This window comes from Vidua chalybeata, chromosome 22, assembly GCF_026979565.1.
Source record: "Vidua chalybeata isolate OUT-0048 chromosome 22, bVidCha1 merged haplotype, whole genome shotgun sequence".
Lineage (NCBI taxonomy): Eukaryota > Metazoa > Chordata > Aves > Passeriformes > Viduidae > Vidua > Vidua chalybeata.
In genome coordinates, this window is record NC_071551.1 from 1,670,317 (window position 1) to 1,689,977 (window position 19,661).

At 53.0% G+C, this 19,661-nt stretch overlaps 1 protein-coding gene across 1 annotated transcript in view; it reads right to left on the reverse strand.

Moving 5' to 3' along the window:
- Positions 1-19,661, reverse strand: part of IGSF21 (immunoglobin superfamily member 21) — a 39,552-nt gene that overhangs the window by 1,280 nt on the left and 18,611 nt on the right. Inside the window, exons 2-7 of the mRNA XM_053962866.1 lie at positions 17,254-17,366; positions 10,890-11,011; positions 4,876-4,994; positions 4,261-4,376; positions 3,107-3,554; positions 435-520 (exon numbers count right to left, since the gene is read on the reverse strand). Of these exons, the coding sequence (XP_053818841.1) occupies positions 435-520; positions 3,107-3,554; positions 4,261-4,376; positions 4,876-4,994; positions 10,890-11,011; positions 17,254-17,366 (1,004 nt within the window). The remainder of the gene's footprint in view (positions 1-434; positions 521-3,106; positions 3,555-4,260; positions 4,377-4,875; positions 4,995-10,889; positions 11,012-17,253; positions 17,367-19,661) is intronic.

Below are 19,661 nucleotides of genomic sequence, written 5' to 3' on the forward strand. Positions count from 1 at the left end.
GGAATGAGTCTGAGTTTGGGTCTGGGTTTGACTTGGGGTTTGAGTTTGGGTTTGAGTCTGAGTTTGGGTCTGAGCTTGAGTTTAGGTCTGTGTTTGGGCTTGGGTCTGAGTCTAAGTCTGGGTCTGAGTTTGGGTTAGGATTTGGGTTTGGGTTTGAATATGGTCTGGGTTTAGGTTTGAGTTTGGGTTAGAAAGGACCTTTAAGCTCCTCCTATCCCACCCTGTGCCATGGGCAGGGACACCTTCCACTATCCCAGATTGCTCCAAGCCCCACCCAACCTGTCCTTAGCACTTCCAGGGTGGAACAGCCACAACTTTGGCCAACCCATCCCAACGTAGGGACCGTGATGCCACCAAGGCCACCGAGCCAAGCCCATATCCACATCCTTGGATCAAGGCTGTCCGCCGGCCTCTGCAGCCGTGGGAATGCTGACCTGGAAGCCCTGCACCAGGATCCGCACGGTGTCCCCCACGCGCGCCCTCGTCGGGGTCATCGTGATCTTCGGACCCTTGGGAGCAACTGCACGGGAAGGGGACAGGAGGAGCCGTCAGCGCCGCGCGACATTCCCGGTGCCGGGGCCGCCCTTGGAGGGGTTAACGAGGCTCTGATGGATGATCCCAGTGAGGGGTGGCAGCCCGGGGGGTGACAGCTCCGTGATTGATGGCCGGGCTGAGTGACACCGGAATGACGGATGGACGGGCAGGGAAGGACCCCCCGGGGCGGGAAAATGGGAAAACTGTGAGGCTGATGGATGGCTGGGATGGGATGGATTGATGGGAAGGAGTTATTTCCCAACACAGCCTTTCTCCGCTCGGAAAAATGGCCAAGAAGGATCAGGTTGGTTTGAAGCCACAGAGATGGACACCTCAGAGGAACATTCCCAAAAATGTGGCCTTGGTGGGTCTCACCCAGGTGCCGTTAGCACAGGAGACAACCCCAAAGCCTGGCTGGCACAAAATCCCAAGGACAGCGCGGAAAAAAACGGGAATGCCTTTTCCCATGCCAGGCTAGGGATGCTCCTCTGCTGGGATGGAGGGACACCACACAGGATCTGCCCCTGCTTCCGCCTGGGGCTGTGTGGATGTCCCTGCTGGGCCAGAAGTGGGATGGCACATGCCAGGAGCTTCCTGGACTTTCATGGAGGGAGAAGGGGAAACGGGCAGCAGCGAGGCTGTGCTTCGGGTGTGCCACCATTGTCCATCCAAGCTGTGTCATGGATGGGACAAAATGGACCTGGACACGACCCCGGTGGGACACAGAGGGACAAAGAGGCACCAGAGAGCTGTGGTGGAGGACACTGGAAGCCCTTGGAATGGCCATCCCTGCCCCAGGATGCTCTGCCTGGACACCCTGAGGCCATGGACTGCTCCTTCCATGCGGGATGTGGCCCTCTGGAGCAGGAGCAGGCAGGATGTGCTGAAGGTGATCCCACCACGCCCTGATTGGGACCAAAAGGCAGCTTTGGGGCTGGGGTTGGGTTCAATGCAGCTTTTATTGGGAATATCTTCTCTTTTATTGGGAATATCTTCTCTTTTATGGGGAATCTATATTTTAGATATATCCATAGTGTGTATTTATACTGTGGATGTAGGGAAAGAGTTAACGGGATCTGCTGGGATGGTGCCCAAAAATCGGGAGTGGATGGGCAGCCAAGGAGCTTCAGGGACACCTCCAGGGACGAGGACAGCCCTGGATTTGGGGGCTGGGGACAAAGTGGGCTGAGATTTGCTGATCCAGGTCTTGGACCTCCTGGGCAAGAGCAGCAAAGCCATGAGGTGTTGACCTTGGATGTAAATCTGAAGAGCTCTGTGAAGTGGGGAAATGCAGGATTTCTGTACATTTGGGATGCTGGGGAAAAGATTTAATGCGAAGACATCGGAAAGCCAAGGAGAAGCTCTCCAGGAGATGATGAGGAGCCAAGTGCTCCACTTGGCCTGGAGCAAAGCCCAGGCTGCTCCACCTGGCTCGAGGCTGGGAGAGCCTTTCCAGAGGAGTGTCCTGAGGCTGGAAAACCCCGTGGAGAGCTCAGCTTCTTCCAGCAGGAGCCAGGAGAGGGGAGGGGTAGAGATGGTGAAGGACCTGTGGATCCCACGGTCACCTGGGAGAGCTTCTGCTCTTCCAGGGGCCTGGGAGTGTGGGGAGCCAAATTCCCTGGCTTCAATCCCATCAGCCTGTCACAGCTCCATGGGCAGGAGCCAACTCGGGAATTCCCTCCCCGGCAATTCCCACTGGGATGAGCTTTGTGGCAGCCAATAAGGGTGATGGGATGTCCTTGGATCTCCTGGGATTGGGATGGAGGGGACAGCTCCATCCCCAGCTCCAACACCCTCTTCCTGCTCATCCCAACACAGATTCCCCAAAAATCCTTTTTATCCCAGCAAACCTCACCCTCAACCCTGCCCATGGCTGGGGGGCCAGAAAAACTTGGAAAATCCCTTCTCCTGCCTGATGGACATGCCAGATTCTCTCCTCTCATCCCAGCTTTGTGGAGCCTTGGCACCACCACCGCTATCCCAATGCAGCCCCATGGGATCCCTGAAAACCCCCAAAAGAAAAGGAAAAGGGGAAAAGAAGAGAGAAAACCGGTGAAAGGAAAGCAAAGCATGTGGAATTAAAACAAACAGAACCAAAAAATCCTGAGGAAAAGCTCAGAAAAATGGGGGGGGAAGGGCCAAAAAAATAAAAAAATAAGAAAAAATGGAAAAAAAAAGTAAAAAAGAAGTCAAAAATAGGGGAGAAAATGGGAAGAAAAACCTAAAATTGAGAAAAAAAGTAAAAAAATGAAAAGGAAAAACAAGAAAAGAACAGGCCAAAGATGGCGAAAAAGGCAAAAAAAAAAAAAAAAAAAAAAAAACCAGGCCAGAAATGGGTGGAAAAGGCAACAAATGGGAGGAAGAGGCCAAAAAATGGAGAGAAAATCAAGCAAACAAAAAAAAAGCAGAGAAAAGTGAAAACATTGAGAGAAAAGCCAAAAGCTGGAGAGCAAGTCCAAAAAACGAAAAGAGAAAAGCCAAAAAAAAAAAAAAAAAAAAAAGGAAAAAAAAATCCCCCAAAATGGACAAAAGTGCCTAAAACCCAGGAGAAGCCCCAAATCCGTTGGCTTACCTAGCGTGACCTCGGACTGCATGGGCATGGAGAGCGCCGGGTGCTTGACCTCGCAGCTGAACAGGGCCTCGTTGTCGATTTGGGGGTTCAGGGTCCACGTGAGCGTGGCCCGGGCCTCGACGGTGCCGTCGCTGACGGGCGCGTGCGTGTGCCGGAAGTAATAGATGGGCTCGGCCATGTGCACCCAGCGCGGGAATTCCCGGCTCACCACCGTCTCGGGAATGCTTTCCGTCACCGAATCCCGCTCGGCCGCCAGCCCCCGCGGCGGATCCGCCGTGGGAAAGGGGTTTCCCATTCCCAGCTCGCCCTCGGCCGCCAGGGATTTCGGCACCTTGGTGTCGTCCAGGTCGCGGTGCAGGAGGTTCCGGGGGGCCCAGCTGCTGGCGCCGGCCGGCGGCTCCGGCAGCGGGGTGGCCTCGATGGGCTCCCCGTCCCGCTTGAAGTACACCTGGAGGGGACAAAGGGGACAGCGACTGCGGCGGGGGTGTCCCCAGCATCCCTCTGGATGAACCACGCGGTCCTTTCCTCAATCCCAAATCCCGAAGGTTTGGTTCATTCTCTCCCAAATCCCGAAGGTTTGGTTCATTCTCTCCCAAATCCTGAAGGTTTGGTCCTTTCCCCACTTCCATATCCCGAAGGTTTGGTTCATTCTCTCTCCCAAATCCTGAAAGTTTGGTCTTTTCTCTGCTCCCAAATCCTAAAAGTTTGGTTCATTCTCTCCCAAATCCCGGAAGTTTGGTTCATTCTCTCCCCAGTCCCAAAGGTTTGGTTCATTCTCTCCCAAATCCCAAAGGTTTGGTCCTTTCCCCACTTCCATATCCCAAAGGTTTGGTTCATTCTCTCCCAAATCCTGAAAGTTTGGTCCTTTCTCTGCTCCCAAATCCCAAAGATTTGGTTCATTCCGTGCTCCCAAATACCAAAGATTTGGTTTGTTCCCTGCTCCCAAATCCCAAAGGTCTGGTTGGTTCCCTGCTCCTGAATCCTGAAGGTTTGGTCCTTTCCCCCCTCCCAAATCCCATGGTCTCCATGGAAAGATGGGATTTGGGGAGCGGGTTTGGCCTGACGGAAGAGCAGGAGGATCTGGTGGATTTTATAGAGGAGGTGTTGGGTTATTCCATGTGCCAGTGGGAGGGATGATCCCGCCGGAATCTCACCAGTGGCGCGGGCTTCCCGCCGGACACCACGCACACCAGGGTGAAGTTCTGCGCCTGGTAGCGGCTGAAGGGTGCTGGGGTGTCCGCGGCCAGCACCGAGATGGACGTGGGGGGAGCTGCAGGGGCAGAGCCGGGAGCTCAGCACAGAGTCCTCAACAACCCCATCCCATCCTCGTCCTTCATCTTCATGTCCATCCTCATCCTTGTTCCCATTCCCATCTTTGTTCCCATCCCATCCATTCCCTGTCCTAATCCCTGTCCCTATCCATGCCCCATCCCCATCTTCATATCCGTTCCCATCCCCATGGGCATCCTCATCCCTCTCCCCACACCATCCTCACCCTCATTCCCATCCCTGTCCTTGTCCTCATCCTATCCTTATCCTATCCCCATCCCCATCTCCATTCCCATCCCTATTCCTGTCCTTGTCCATGTCCCTGTCCTTGCCCCCATCCCATCTCCATCCCCATTCCCATCCTCATCCCTGTCCTCATCCCATCCCTATCCGTGTCCCCATCCCCACCCCTGAGGATGGCAGAACGATCCCAGTCCCTGCTGTTCCCTCACCCTGAGACCCCGCAGTGGTTTTCCCTCGATCCCGATCCCAGCGCTCACCCATCACATTCAGGAACACATTCCCGGAGGCCAGGACCACCTTCTCCCGCGTGGCTCGGTCGTAGATCCCCACGTGGCACTCGTAGGGACCGTTGTCCGAAATCCGGACCTCGGGAAGGCTGCGGAGGAGGGACAGAGCTCACCACTCCATCCCTATCCCGTTTTCCCGTGAGATTCATGGGTCAGCACCCGGATAGCGCGGCGTTGGACAGGGATCAATAAACTCTTAATAACTCCAAAGGCTGAGGGAGGAGCTTGGGAATGCTTTAGCAGCCGGAGTTCCCCGGCACTGACAGCTCCTCCGAGGGGAAGGAATTGTTATTGGAAGGAGACGTGGATGGAGCACAAATCCATGACCACAGACATCGCCTTCCCCCCGGAGTGCCAATGGAAAACCTTGACTCCAGCCCTGCCAAGCCACCCCAGCACAGCAAATCCCATATTCCGAGTGAATCCGGAGCCCTCATCCATCCAGCTTTTGTCCGGAGGCTTTAGATAGACTTGGGAAAAACAGGAGAGGAGGAGTCATGCCAAAGGATCCGTGCTGCAGCGGCTGGGAATGCTTGGGAGGGTGCACAGCAGTCACTTGGCTGATGGGCAGCAGCCCGGCTCCCTGGCCAGCAGCATCCCACCTTTCTGCTCCTCACCATCCCACCTTTCTGCTCCCCAGAATCCCGCCTTTCTGCTCCTCAACATCCCACCTTTCTGCTCCTCAACATCCCACCTTTCTGCTCCCCAGAATCCCGCCTTTCTGCTCCTCAACATCCCACCTTTCTGCTCCTCACCATCCCACCTTTCTGCTCCCCAGAATCCCGCCTTTCTGCTCCTCAACATCCCACCTTTCTGCTCCTCAGCATCCCACCTTTCTGCTCCCCAGAATCCCGCCTTTCTGCTCCTCACCATCCCACCTTTCTGCTCCCCAGAATCCCGCCTTTCTGCTCCTCAACATCCCACCTTCCTGCTCCTCAGCATCCCACCTGCCCGCTCCTCACCATCCCACCTTTCTGCTCCTCACCATCCCGCCTTTCTGCTCCCCAGAATCCCGCCTTTCTGCTCCTCACTATCCCACCTTCCTGCTCCTCAACATCCCACCTTCCTGGTCCTCACCATCCCACCTTCCTGCTCCTCACCATCCCACCTTCCTGCTCCTCACCATCCCACCTTCCTGGTCCTCACTATCCCACCTTTCTGCTCCCCAGAATCCCACCTTTCTGCTCCTCAGTATCCCACAGTTCTGATCCCCAGAATCCCACTTTTCCAGTCCTCACTGTCCCACCTTTCTAATCCTCACAATCCCACCTTTCTGCTCCTTTGTATCCCACTTTTCTGATCCTTAGCATCCCACAATTCTGCTCCCCAGAATCCCACCTTTCTGCTCCTCAGTATCCCACCTTTCTGCTCCCCAGCATCCCACAGTTCTGATCCCCAGAATCCCACTTTTCCAGTCCTCACTGTCCCACCTTTCTTATCCTCACCATCCCACCTTTCTGCTCCTCAGAATCCCACTTTCTTGGTCCATGGCATCCCACCTTGTTGATCCTCAGCATCCCACTTTTCTGGTCCTCAGAATTCCACTTTTCTGGCCGGCAGGCAGCATCCCACTTTTCCATTCAGGAGCACCATCCCGCCTCACCAGCCGGCACCATCCCATCCCATCCCATCCCATCCCATCCCATCCCATCCCATCCCACAATGCCGGTTGGCATCACCCCACCTTCCCAGCTGGCAGCACCATCCCACATCTCCAGCTGGGAGCGTCCTGCCTTTCCAGCCAATATCCCATCCCACCTCTCTAGCTGGGAGCATCCCACATTTCCAGCCAATATCCCATCCCACCTCTCCAGCTGGGAGCATCCCACATTTCCAGCCAATATCCCATCCCACCTCTCCAGCTGGGAGCATCCCACATTTCCAGGCAGCATCATCCTACCTCTCCAGCTGGTCCCATCCCTCCTTGCTGGTCTGTGACTTCCTACCTCCCTGGCTGGAAGCATCATCCCAACTTCTCCAGCCGGAAACATCCCACATTTCCAGCTGGCAGCATTATCCCTATCCCTGGATGGTGGCATCCTGCCTCTCCAGCTGGAAGCATCCAACCTTTCCAGTTGGCATCATCCCACCTCACCACCTGGAACCATCCAGCCTTCCCGGTTGGAAGCATTATCCCACCTCTCCAGTTGGCATCATCCCAGTGAGCTGCCTGGAAGCATCCCGCCTTTCCAGTCAGCAGCGTTATCCCACCTCACTGGCCGGAAGTATCATCCCATTTTTTCCAGCTGGAAACATCCCACCTTTCCAGTCAGAAGTGCTATCCCACCCCTCCAGCTGGAAGCATCCCACCTTTCCAGTCAGGACCATTATCCCACCCCACCATCCAGAAGCCTCATCCCACTTTTCCAGCAACGTTCCACCTTTCCAGCTGGCACAGCCATCCCGCCGTTGTGGAGAAGAACATCCCAGCACCATCCCTCCTCTCCGGCTGGCAGCATTCCCTCTTCCAGGAGATCCATCCCTCCTCTCCAGCAGCCTCATCCCACCTCACCCATCCCATGTGGATGGGAGCGATTCCCTCATGGAACACCCTGGTTAAAAATCCCACTCAGGGGAATTTTCTCTTCTGGGGGAATTCCAGCTCTGCTTTTCCCTTCTCCCAGCCCCTGGCTGCCTTCCTACTCCAAGGATCCCCCTGGAAGTGAACATTCCCTCCTTTCCATGGATACAACGCTTCCAGCCGAGCCTCCGCCATCTGTTCCAGCTCTGATTATCCACACACGGATCAGGAATCTCCCGTTAGCTGCACTTTGGAGCGGCTCCGATCCCGCTCCAGCCCTTTTGGAAGGATTCCTTTGGATTTGTGTGCGGATTTTGAGGCCTGACTGGCTCCATTCGGTGTTCCCAAGGATGGGAGACAGGGAACAACCGGCCCTGGAAAGGCAAACGTTCTCTGGCACGTCCTTGAGTCGGGAATACAGGAAAAAAGGGATTTGGGAATTCCTAAAGTGGCGCCGTAGGACGAGGGTGGGATTTTAATCAAGGGAAAGGAAAAAAAAAACCGGGATTGGAGGGATTGGACTCTCCCAGCTTTGATCTTCACAGCACAGAGCCGGAATGGAAAGAAGCAGCGCCGGAGCCCCTGGGCCGTGCTGATAAAGCCGGGAAAACGCTGATAAGGAGCGGGAAAAGGCTGATAAGGAACCAGGAAAACGCAGATGTGGCCAGCTTCTCCCGGGATAACTTTCTCCGGGACGGTTCCACCTGGGATAACCCTGATCATGAGCGGGAAAACGCTGATAAAGCTGGCTCCACCCGGGGAACAGCTGATAAGAATGGTTCTGCCTGGGAAAACGCTGATAAGAAACCGGGAAAACGCTGATGTGGCCGGCTTCTCCCGGGATAATGCCCCCGGGACGGTTCCGCCCGGGAAAACACTGATAAGGACCGGGATAATGCTGATAAGGACCGGGATAACGCTGATGAGGACCGGGATAATGCTGATGAGGACCGGGATAACGCTGATAGGGCCGGCTCCACTCAGGATAACACTGATAAGGACCAAGAACTAGGATAATGCTGATAAGGACCAAGGACTGGAATAATGCTGATAAAGACTGAGATAACGCTGATAAGGACGGCTCCTCCTGGGATAAAGCTCCTTGGGATGGCTCCAGCTGTACCCGAACCACGGCAAAGATTCCCAAAAAAAAGAGAGAAAAAATAGATGCAAAAAGAAAGGGAGAATGAACAGGAGCAAACACCTCGATTGGGAAATGCTTCCTCCATCCCCAAACCCTTCCCCAATTCTTCGGGAGAGCCCAAAATCAGGCAAGACCTTCCCAAAAAAAGCCAATGACTGGGAAAAGCAACTCTGGGAATGATCTCCTCAGGCAGGTTCCTGTTTTCCTTGGAAAAAAAAGGCCATGCCATGAAAACCCTTTTCCTGCCCACATCTCCCGGCTCCACGCCCGATTTCCCGGCCGTTCCCGAGGCTTTCAAGTGCCTGGTGCTGGGGCGGGGGAATTTTCTGCTCCCAAATTCCATTCCTTCTACAACATGTGGAGAAAGGGAGGAAACCAGAGCCCTGGAACCAGGAAAGTGAGAGCTTTTCCTCGCCAGGTCCAGGAAATATTCCGTGAGCAGGGAATGGGTGATTCCCTGTTCTCCTTCTCCAGGGATGCTTGTGAACCCTGTTCTGTCCACAGGGAATGTTTGATCCTTGTTCCTGCTCCAGGGATTCTCCTGATCCCCCATTCCATGAGCAGGGAATGTTTGATCCTTGTTCCTCATCTTGGGATTCTCCTGATCCCCCATTCCATGAGCAGAGAATGTTTGATCCTTGTTCCTGCTCCAGGGATTCTCCTGATCCCCCATTCCATGAGCAGGGAATGTTTGATCCTTGTTCCTGATCTTGGGACTCTCCTGATCCCTCAATCCCTCCACAGGGAATGTTTGATCCTTGTTCCCGCTTCTCCCAGTCCCTCATTCCATGCACAGGGAATGTTTGATCCTTGTTCCTGCTCCAGGGATGCTCCCAGTCCCTCATTCCATGCACAGGGAATGTTTGATTCCTCATCCCATGAATTCCTTCCGTGGGCACGGGGAATGTTTTAATCCAGTTTAATTCCCTGATTTTCCCAGCTGGAGGCAAGTGACGGCCAAACCCCGAGGGAAGTGCTGGATTTGCAGCTGGATTTACAGCCCCGAGTCAGGGATGTGAAATTCCTGCCTGGAGCTGCCAAAACCTTCTCCACACAAGAATCAGGAATTTGTTCAACGTCCGAGGAGCAGCTCCGTGGATCCAGGGAGACCAAACGCAGGGATGGAGCAACTCCGGAGCATCCCCAGAGTCCCTAGAGTATCCCTGGAGAATCCCTGGAGCATCCCCAGAGCATCCCCGGATTGTCCCTGGAGCATCCCTCGAGCATTCCTGGAATATCTCCAGGACGCCCTCTGAGCATCCTATGAGTAACCCTCGAGTATCCCGAGCATCCTCTGACATTCCTGAGTAACCTTGGAGTATCTCCCGACCTACCTGAACATCCCAAACTTCTCCTGAATATCCCTGGAATATCCTCTGAGTAACCCCTGAGTATCCTGTGAGTAACCCCTGGGCACCCTGAACATTCCCAGAGCAATCCCTGAGTAATCCCTGAGCATCTCCTGACCCCCCCGATCATCCCAAACTTCTCCCAAGCCGCTCCTGAGCAGGGCCTGAGGAGCCTCCTGATCCATCCCATAATATTCCCTCCCCAGCCCTGTTTTCCCACCCTTTTCCCACCCTAAATCCACAATCATTCCCACACAGCCGCGCTTTTCCTTAAGGACAAAAACCAACTCCAAACACAGCGGGGAAAAACAGCAAAAAACACCGCGAGAATTCCGGAATTCCACAGGGCTGGGAAGGATTTCCCACTTCCCACCAGCCCATCCCAGGGGATGCGCCAGGCCCGGCCCTTCCCAGGCCATTCCGGATATTTCCAGGTGGAAAACCTCCCGTGACTGGAGGAAATCCCAGTTTTTCTTACCCCCACACCAGGCAAAACGAGCTGGGAAAATCCGATCAGGAAATTCTCATTTCCTGAGGAAACGAGGCCGGAAAGAAACCGGGAGGAAGGGAAATCTCATCCCAGTTTTTTCCCCTTGGATGAAGCCTCTCCTGACCTTTTTTCCAAGCTCCAGTGTCGGTTTTAGAGCAGCGGGAATGGAGCAGGTGTGGAATCAGGAATAAACCTGGAATTCTGGAAGTGATTCCCACTTGGAATAAAAGCAAGGAGACGCTCTGGGCCTGTTTTATAAATAAATATGGATCTGTTTTCCCAATTTTCCCAAGCTTTGGATTCCTCTGCCCATTCCCACCTCTAAAAATCCCCATTTTCCCCACCTTTTCCTTGAGGATCATCAGGAAAATGGGAACACCCCTTGGATGGGGGTGGGTTCTGCTGGAATTCTTTCAATGGGGTCAAAAATAGGGAAAAAAAATTCCTAAAAATTTGCATTAATAGGGAAAAAGGACTCACCGCACGGTGGATTGGTAAACGAGGTCTTCCCGCTTCCGGTAGTTTTCCATCTGGGAAAAGTTGGTGGAAAACATGGCATCGAAGGTGAAGATCTTCTGCTTGATGGTGCCGCCGTCAGTGACCTGCGGGAAACAACCCCAGGGTCCCAAATTTGGGCATTTTGGGCCCTTCTTGGAATATTTCAAAGGGTTTTCATTCCGAGAATTTGAATAAGTCGGTTTCGATTCGGATCGATTTGTTTAAATTTGAATGTATTTCTTTAGATTTTAATAGGTTTATTTGCGTTTTAATATAATTTTTTTTTGTATTTCGGTATTTATTTAGATTTGAATAAATTGATTTGAATTTTAATCTCCATGAAATGCTGTAAATATATTAATTTTAATATTTTATGTGGTGCATTTAAATACTTACATTAGAATTTTATTTTTATTTTTATTTTTATTTTTATTTTTATTTGATCACGATTTCCATATTTGCCCGTAGAATGCCAGAATCTTTCAGCTTGGAATTTATGGATTTATGATGCCCCTGCTGAGATGAAATCAAAATCCACGTTTTCCATCCCGTTATTCCATTTTCCAGCTAGGAATTGTCATTTTTGAATGGAAAATGGCTTTTTTAGGACTCTATTCCCTGTGCTTCTGGATTTATCTTCCCTGCTTTTCAGGAGTTTCAGTGGAAAAATATGGAGGAAAATGGGAATTTTGGGGCTAAACCAGCTCCCAGCAGAGAGTGAAAATTCCCATTTTTTAAAATAAGCCAGGAACAGCAGAAGGAGATCTTGGGATTCAATCCTCAAATCCAACATTTCCCGAGGACAAAACCCCAAATCCTCACCCAGCACTTGGCCAAAATTCCGCTGTTATTCCCCATTTCCTCTTTTCCCACTTTTTTTTTTATGGCAAAAAGAGGTGGGAAAGGGGGAAAAAGAATCCATCACTAAAAAACCTCTTCCAATTTATTATCCCAGGCTGAGGCTTTTATGGGAAAGAAATTCCACCCTGGCACGGATGGGGGATAAAGAAAAGCGGGAAAAATGACGGGAGTTGTAAATCTCCGGCCTTGGGAAGTTTCCAGGGAAGTTTCCAAGGATTTTTCTGGACTTTTCTTTAGACTTGAGGAGCAACCTGGGAGCTGCACCAGGATGGAGAAGGGATCCCAATCCAGAGGGATTTTAGGGATTCTTTTAGGGTGGGAAGCGCTGGGAATGTTGGAGGCCGCACCCATGGATTGGGAATTTGCAGCCTCGGGATTTTCGGGGAGCTGGAATCATCCTCTGGGAATCCCCACATTCCCTGAGCATTGGGAGTGCTGGGAAGAGCTGCTTCCAATCCTGAGGGACTTCCAGAGAATTCCAGGAAAAGGCCCATCAGGAATTCTCTCTCTCCAGGGATCAGCCCTAATTCCAGCCTTTTATCCATGCCCAGGGGAATTTTTTGGGAAGAGAAGCCCCATTGGAATTTGCAGCCCAACTGGGAATCAAAAAAGGAGGATAATTGGGCAGCATCCCCTGGTTTCTGTCCCAGTGGATGTCTCCACATCCAGGAATTTTGGGAAAAGGGGCACAGGAACACATTTCCGGGCGCTGCTCCCTGCATTATTCATAAATCCCAGGAAATATCCCATTCCCGACAAAACTCAGCTGTTCCAGCGGCAGCTCCCGCTGGAGCTCCCAAAATCCATTAAAATGAACATTTGCTGTTCCCAAAATCCATTAAAATCTCCAGAGCCTCCCGTCTGGATGCCCAAAGGACCCAAATCATGGGGAAGTGATGGATGCAGGATGAAGGGAGCGGTTGGAAAGGGCCGGAATTGGGATCTGATCCAGGTTCCGTGTCCCGAGGATGGATCGATGGATTCCCTTTCTCCAAGCAAATGGAAATTGCTCTGGAAAGAGGGAAAATTCCCTGGAGCAGCTGCAGCGCTCCCAGTGTTTGGGGGTGGAGGAGGGGGAACGCAGTGTCCACGTCAGAGCCACAGGGAAGAGCTCCTTATCCTGGAAAACTCCAGGTTTAGGATTTTCCTGGCCATTTCCTGGAGAATCACAGCAATGGGAAGAACTTGTTATCCTGGAAAACTCCTAGTTTAAGGTTTTTTTGCCCATTCCCTGGAGAATCAACCAGGAAAACTCTTTATCCTGGAAAACTCCAGATTCAGAATTTTCCTGGCCATTTCCTGGAGCATCACAACAATGGGAAGAACTCATTATCCTGGAAAAGTCCTGGTTCAGGATTTTCCTGCCCATTCCCTGCAGAACTGCAAACAATGGGAAGAACTCGTTATCCTAGAAAACTCTGGATTTAGGTTTTTTCCATACTCCATGGATATTACACGGAGCAATTCCCATACTCCAGGGATACTGCCAGGAGCAATGCCAGGGCCCTGCTCCCGGCAATCCCAGCTCCAGTTCATTCCCTTCCTGCTAATTACCCTGAGCACCAAACTCTAATTAGTGGAGACAGAGCTCCGTGGGCTCCCCTCCGTTCCAGCCCTTCATTCCCGGCCATCCCAGAAATCCCACTCAGCCCTGGGGAATGGGGCCTGGCCCTGGTCTGACAGCCCAGATCCACCAAACCCCATTTGCAATTCCCAAATTCCCATGCTCCGAGCCCAGCCCAACCCAGCTCTGCTGTGCGGAGCCAGATTGGAGCCTCCAAGGATTTTCCCTCCCTCTCCTACTTCCCTGTTGTTTTCCCTGGGAAAAGAAGTTGTTTTCCCAGTTCCCATCCTGGCACCGATCACACAAATCCGGGATCCGGCGCAACCCCGGAGACGCCGGCACCGGGAGCCAAGGGTCAGCTCTGGGTGTTCCCAGCCTCATTCCGCGCGGATTCTGCCACCCCCGTCTCCTGCCAAGGCTTTTTCGGGAGCTCTCCAGGTGCAGATCCGTGTTCACACCTGTTCCCGGGAACATCACACCTTGCGGAGGTGTTGGGATTGCTGGATGTTAATTAACGCCTCCGCCTGTGGCATGCGCTCCTGCTTATTCTGGGAAAATTCCCTTTGCTCGTCCCGGGAACGCTGAAATCGGCAGCATTCCAGCAGCTGAGGGGTTTCCCAGCGGGAGGAAAGGGAATGTCCCTCATCCCTGGGGAATCCCGCGGAATTGCTGGAATTCTGGGTGCTGGTTGCAGTGTGGGGCTTCTCTGTGGGGTTTCACCCGTGGGATGAGGCTCCTCAGGCTCAGAGTGCACAGATCCCGAGGGGATCACCCGCCCGGGCGATACGGATCCATCCCAGGGTTATGGATCCATCCTGGGGTTATGGATCCATCCCAGGGTTATGGATCCATCCCAGGGTTATGGATCCATCCCGGGGTTATGGATCCATCCCAGGGTTATGGATCCATCCCAGGGTTATGGATCCATCCCAGGGTTAGGGATCCATCCCAGGGTTATGGATCCATCCCGGGGTTATGGATCCATCCTGGGGTTAGGGATCCATCCCAGGGTTATGGATCCATCCCAGGGTTAGGGATCCATCCCGGGGTTATGGATCCATCCCAGGGTTAGGGATCCATCCCAGGGTTATGGATCCATCCTGGGGTTAGGGATCCATCCCAGGGTTATGGATCCATCCCAGGGTTAGGGATCCATCCCGGGGTTATGGATCCATCCCAGGGTTATGGATCCATCCCAGGGTTATGGATCCATCCCAGGGGTTAAGGATCCATCCCAGGGTTATGGATCCATCCCAGGGTTATGGATCCATCCCGGGGTTATGGATCCATCCCAGGGTTATGGATCCATCCTGGGGTTATGGATCCATCCCAGGGTTATGGATCCATCCCGGGGTTATGGATCCATCCCAGGGTTATGGATCCATCCCAGGGTTATGGATCCATCCTGGGGTTATGGATCCATCCCAGGGTTATGGATCCATCCCAGGGTTATGGATCCATCCCAGGGGTTATGGATCCATCCCAGGGGTTAAGGATCCATCCCGGGGTTATGGATCCATCCCAGGGTTATGGATCCATCCCAGGGTTATGGATACATCCCAAGGGTTACAGATCCATCCCAGGGTTATGGATCCATCCCAGGGTTATGGATCCATCCCAGGGTTATGGATACATCCCAAGGGTTACAGATCCATCCCAGGGTTATGGATCCATCCCAGGGTTATGGATCCATCCTGGGGGTTAAGGATCCATCCCAGGGTTATGGATCCATCCCAGGGTGATGGATCCATCCCACAGGTTATTCCCAACTCCATTCCCCACTGCCTTTTTCATCTCTCTCCCCCGTTTCCCTGCCCCTTCCCGCCCCTGGAGCAGCTCAGATCCCTCAGACTCCAGGAGCTCCCTCTGCTCCCTGTCCAATAAATCACGGGAACGAGGAGCCGGGCGTGACCCCAATCCTGCGCTCCGGAGCCACATTCCCATGATTTACGGGCGGAATAAACGGAACCCCACAGCTCCCCCCGGCTCTCCCGGATCCATCCATCACCTCCAACACCCCGGAGCTGCCACTGGAGCTTTGGGAAGCTGCAAAAGTCCAGGAGTGAGGCAAGGCAGGAAGAAAAACATGAGAAAAATCTTAAAATCAGGATGGAATTGGGCAAATCCTAAGATGCTCCATGAAAAACCCAACTTCCCAAACCCGGGAAGCTCCCTGGGAAAGGAGCAAGAGGGAAGGAGGGGTAAAAACCCCTGGAAGAAAAGGGGGATTTGTGGGGATAAAAATCAAAGCTGGGATATTTCTGCCCTTCCCTTTCCCTCCGAGGTTTCTCGGAGCATCGTTTGCTCCGGAGCAGCAGCCGCTCCCACATCCCCCTGGCTGGGGGGATTATGCAAATCCAGCTCCCGGGAAAGTGGGTTAATCCAATATTACCGAGTGGAAAAGGGAAGGAAAAACCTGGTGGAGACGGTGGAGCCAGCAGGAAAAAAAAATCCTCCCTGAAAAAGGGGGGAGGTGGAGCCAATTCCAAGGTGGAATTTTGGACTCGAGGCAGGTTTGGGGTTCTGTTCCCCGCCTGTCCAACATTTAGGGGTCCAGCCATAAATAATTATAGGAAAATCCAGCTGGGATTCCGTGGAGATGCTCCTGTGCACACACCACATTCCAACAGCCGGATTTGCACCCGTCCTTTCCCCGTTTATAAACCTGGGAATGGAGGAGAGCATTAGGGAAGGGCAGCGCCTTCTTCAGGAGCAGGAACAGGATGGGAAATCCAAGGAAAAATATTCCCAGCTGCTCCATCTGATGCCACCAGCACCACTCACCCTCTTTGCCTCCTGCAGGAGTTTTCCCTGGAAAACTTCAGGTTTTCTTGGATAAAACCATTTGTGGTTGGCAGCTTATCCCAAATTTCCCTGGAGAAAGCTGAGGATTGGTGAACCTGAGGCTGGATCAAGGCTTGGGAATGATGATCCAGGGGCAGCTCTGGCCTCCAAATCCCCCTTTCCCAAATAAAACCGGGCTCCACATCCTTCCTTTCCCAATCAAAACCAACATCCAAATCCTCCATTTCCCAAATAAGATCAGTCTCAAAATTCCTCTTTCCCAAATAAAATCCAAATTCTCCTTTCCCAAATAAAACTGGCCCCCAAATTCACCTTTCTGAAATAAATCCAATATCCAAATCCTTCCTTTCCCAAAAAAAAAAACCTGCCTCCAAATCCTTCTTTTCCCAAAACAATCCTGCCTCCAAATCCTTCCTTTCCCAAATAAACCCAACATCCAAATTCTTCCTTTCTCAAAAAAACCCTGCCTCCAAATCCTTCCTTCCCAAAACAATCCTGCCTCCAAATCCTTCCTTCCCAAAACAATCCTGCCTCCAAATCCTTCCTTTCCCAAAAAAAAACCAAACACCAAGCTCCAACTTCCCCTTTCCCAAATAAAACCAGGATCTTCCCTCCTGTTCAACATCTCAAATGCCCAAACATTTTGGGAACAGGAAAAGTTTTTTTTCCTAAAAGCTCTACATGAAGAGCCCCAAACTTCTCCCCAAACCCAAATATCCCAAATTTTCCCGATACCTCCCTTTCCCCCATAATTTTCCACCCGCCAATCTCTTGGCAGAGCGGTGCCAACCTCAGCTCCGACCTCCAAATCCCAACCCAATCCCGAGCCATCCCTAAACCCACCTGGCAGCCACTCCAAAAAAAAAACAAAGAAGGGGGGCTCCACACGGAGCCCAAATCCAACGATGATCCCAAATCCTGATGATCCCAAATCCTGATGATCCCAAATCCATCCCGGCCACATTTTCCCAGGCTGTCTCCCTCCTCCTCCTCCTCCCTGGAATTGATATTCCCATCAGCTGGAGAGCTCCTGGCTTTATTTCCTGCCTCATCCAGCCCTGACCTTCTGTTCCCGAGCTGGCTCCGCATTCCCATTCCCGAGGCGTCGGAGCTCACCCGGTACCAGACGATCTCCCGCATTTTCCCGTCGGTTTTGAAGTTGCATTTCAGGGTCACGGCGTCTCCCACCACCACCGGAGGCAGGGGCTCGATGCTGACGGTCAGATAAGCTGGAAAAGTGGGGGGAAAAGAGCAGGGAAAGAGAGCTGAGCTCCAGGGAAGTTTGAAATGGCTGTTTTCCAGGAATCGTGTGGATTAATGGCACTGGTGGATGCCAGGGAAAGCCCTGACCCCTCTCAGGGATGGGTTTGGGTCACCCCCAACGATCCCTAAAAAGTCAAAATTGAAGGAAATCCTTCCTGAATTTGGGAAAATCCCAGCGGCCGCCATTCCCACTGCAAATTCCCGTCCTTCCTGCGGCTTTGCCCTGGGCTCCATCGTCTCTCCCCATTCCCTGCCCTGTGCTTCCACAAAACTTCCCAAATTCCTCATTCCCAATGGGAATTCCCCAGCAGCTTTGGCCGAGGATGCACAACCCCCACCCGGAGGTTTTCCAGCTCCTTCCCCATCTCCCCACAGCCGGATTCCGGATCCATCCTTGCTCCAGAGGGAAAGTCGGAGCCTGGGCAGCTCCATCCATCCCTTTTCTCCCTCTTTCCCCTCGATTTGTGGGGAAATCGGGAGCAGGGAGCAGCCGGAGGGGCAGCAGGGACGGGAATTGCATTCCCGATTTATTTTCCTGCCTTTCCTGTGGCTGTTGGGAATCTATGGATTGGCAGCCTGGCAAATCCCAGCATCCTTCCCTGTTTAACACCGGGATGTCCCAAAAAAAAGCCCCTCACCCACTCCAAATTCCCTCTTTTTTAATCCCTCCTCGCACCAGGTGGGAAAAGAGCCGAGCAAAATTCCAGGAAACAGGAGCAGGTTTGGAAACGGGGCTGGAAACCAGAGATTCCTTTGTGGAAGATGCCCTGGGAGGGGAGAAGGTGAATTCCCAGGATTTTTTTGTGCCTCCCAGGCGGTGATCCTGAGGCTCAGCATTCCTTGTAAAACAACGTGGAGGTGTTTGTGCCATAAATCCCAGGCACGACCTGCGGGAGAACACGCTCCGGGAACACGTGCCGGCTGCGGCAGCAGGGCAGCGTGGCCTGGAATATTGAACACCGGGAAAAAGCCGGAAAATCCCGTTTGGTGCTGCTTTCGGGGGGCTGCGGGAACAACTCTGCGCAAGGAAATGTGGGGGGAAAAGGGGGGTTTTGGGAATGTTTGGGGGTAGGGCTGAGGGTTAAATCCCTTTTTAGCCCCAAATGATGCTTGGAATGAGGGGATTTTGATGTTGCATCCCGGAATCCTGGCTTTCCTGGCTGGGAGCGAGCCACATCCTGGCCAACATTCCCTGCCCGCCTGGGGCCGGCGTCTTTCCAGCCTCTCCCTGCCTGCCCAGGGTTTATTTTTGTTCCTAAAGCGGGGATTAAATCCCTGCGATTGCCAAGGCTGCACGAGGGGCCCTTGGATTCGGGGCTGTGCGGATGGAAAAGGCAGGAATGGGAGGAGGAGGAGGGAGGGAGGAAGAGCAGCCGAGGTCTCTCCGGCTGCCCCGATTCCCCTCGCTCGCCTTTTGACATTTCCGAACGCCGCGATGAGCAACAGGCATGGAAAAGCGGCGGGGAGGGGGGGGATGAGCAAATCCTTGGCAGCGCGGCAGGATCCGCCCCAAGGAATTCGGGATGGAGCCTCCATGCGTGCGGAAGAGCTCTGCCTTTCCATGGAGCCCCCGGGTGGGATCGCGGCTCCCGCCTGCCCCCGGATCAGCCGGAGATTAAAGAGAGCCGGGGACGAGCTGGCAAAGCTGGAGCAAAGATTGGATTTCCCCTCCTGTCCATGGGATGTGGAGATCCAGGAGCTCCCAGCTCAATATTTCCAGATGTTTTCCTTCCCTGTTTCCATGTTATTCCCTTCCAGATCCATGCACTGCCACGGGAAGAGAAACCATCCCCATCCCAGTCCAGAGCAAAGATTGGATTTTCCCCCCTGTCCCTGGGATATGGAGATCCAGGAGCTCCCAGCTCGGCATTTCCGGATGTTTTCCATCCCTCTTCCCAAACTATTCCCTTCCAGACCCGTGGAATTCCATAGGAAAAGGATCCACCCCCATCCCCGTCCAGCCAAGGCTTTTGGTGGTGTTTGGACCATTCCCTGATTTTTGGTGGATTATTAAAGTCAAAAAGAACCATGTTTGGGATGGCCCCAGCCACTCCCATGCAGCAAATCCACCCACCCAAGCATTTTTCCAAGGAAATCCCCCTCCAAACCCATCCCTGACCTGCAACTTCTGGGTGGCCAGAAAAAAAGAAAACAAAATGGGAATTTTTGCCTTCTCTGCTCCCTCCACGTGCTGGAAAACCACTCGGAGCTGGCACTGGGAGCAGCTTCCACCCCTATTCCTGGGAATTCTGGCTTGGCTG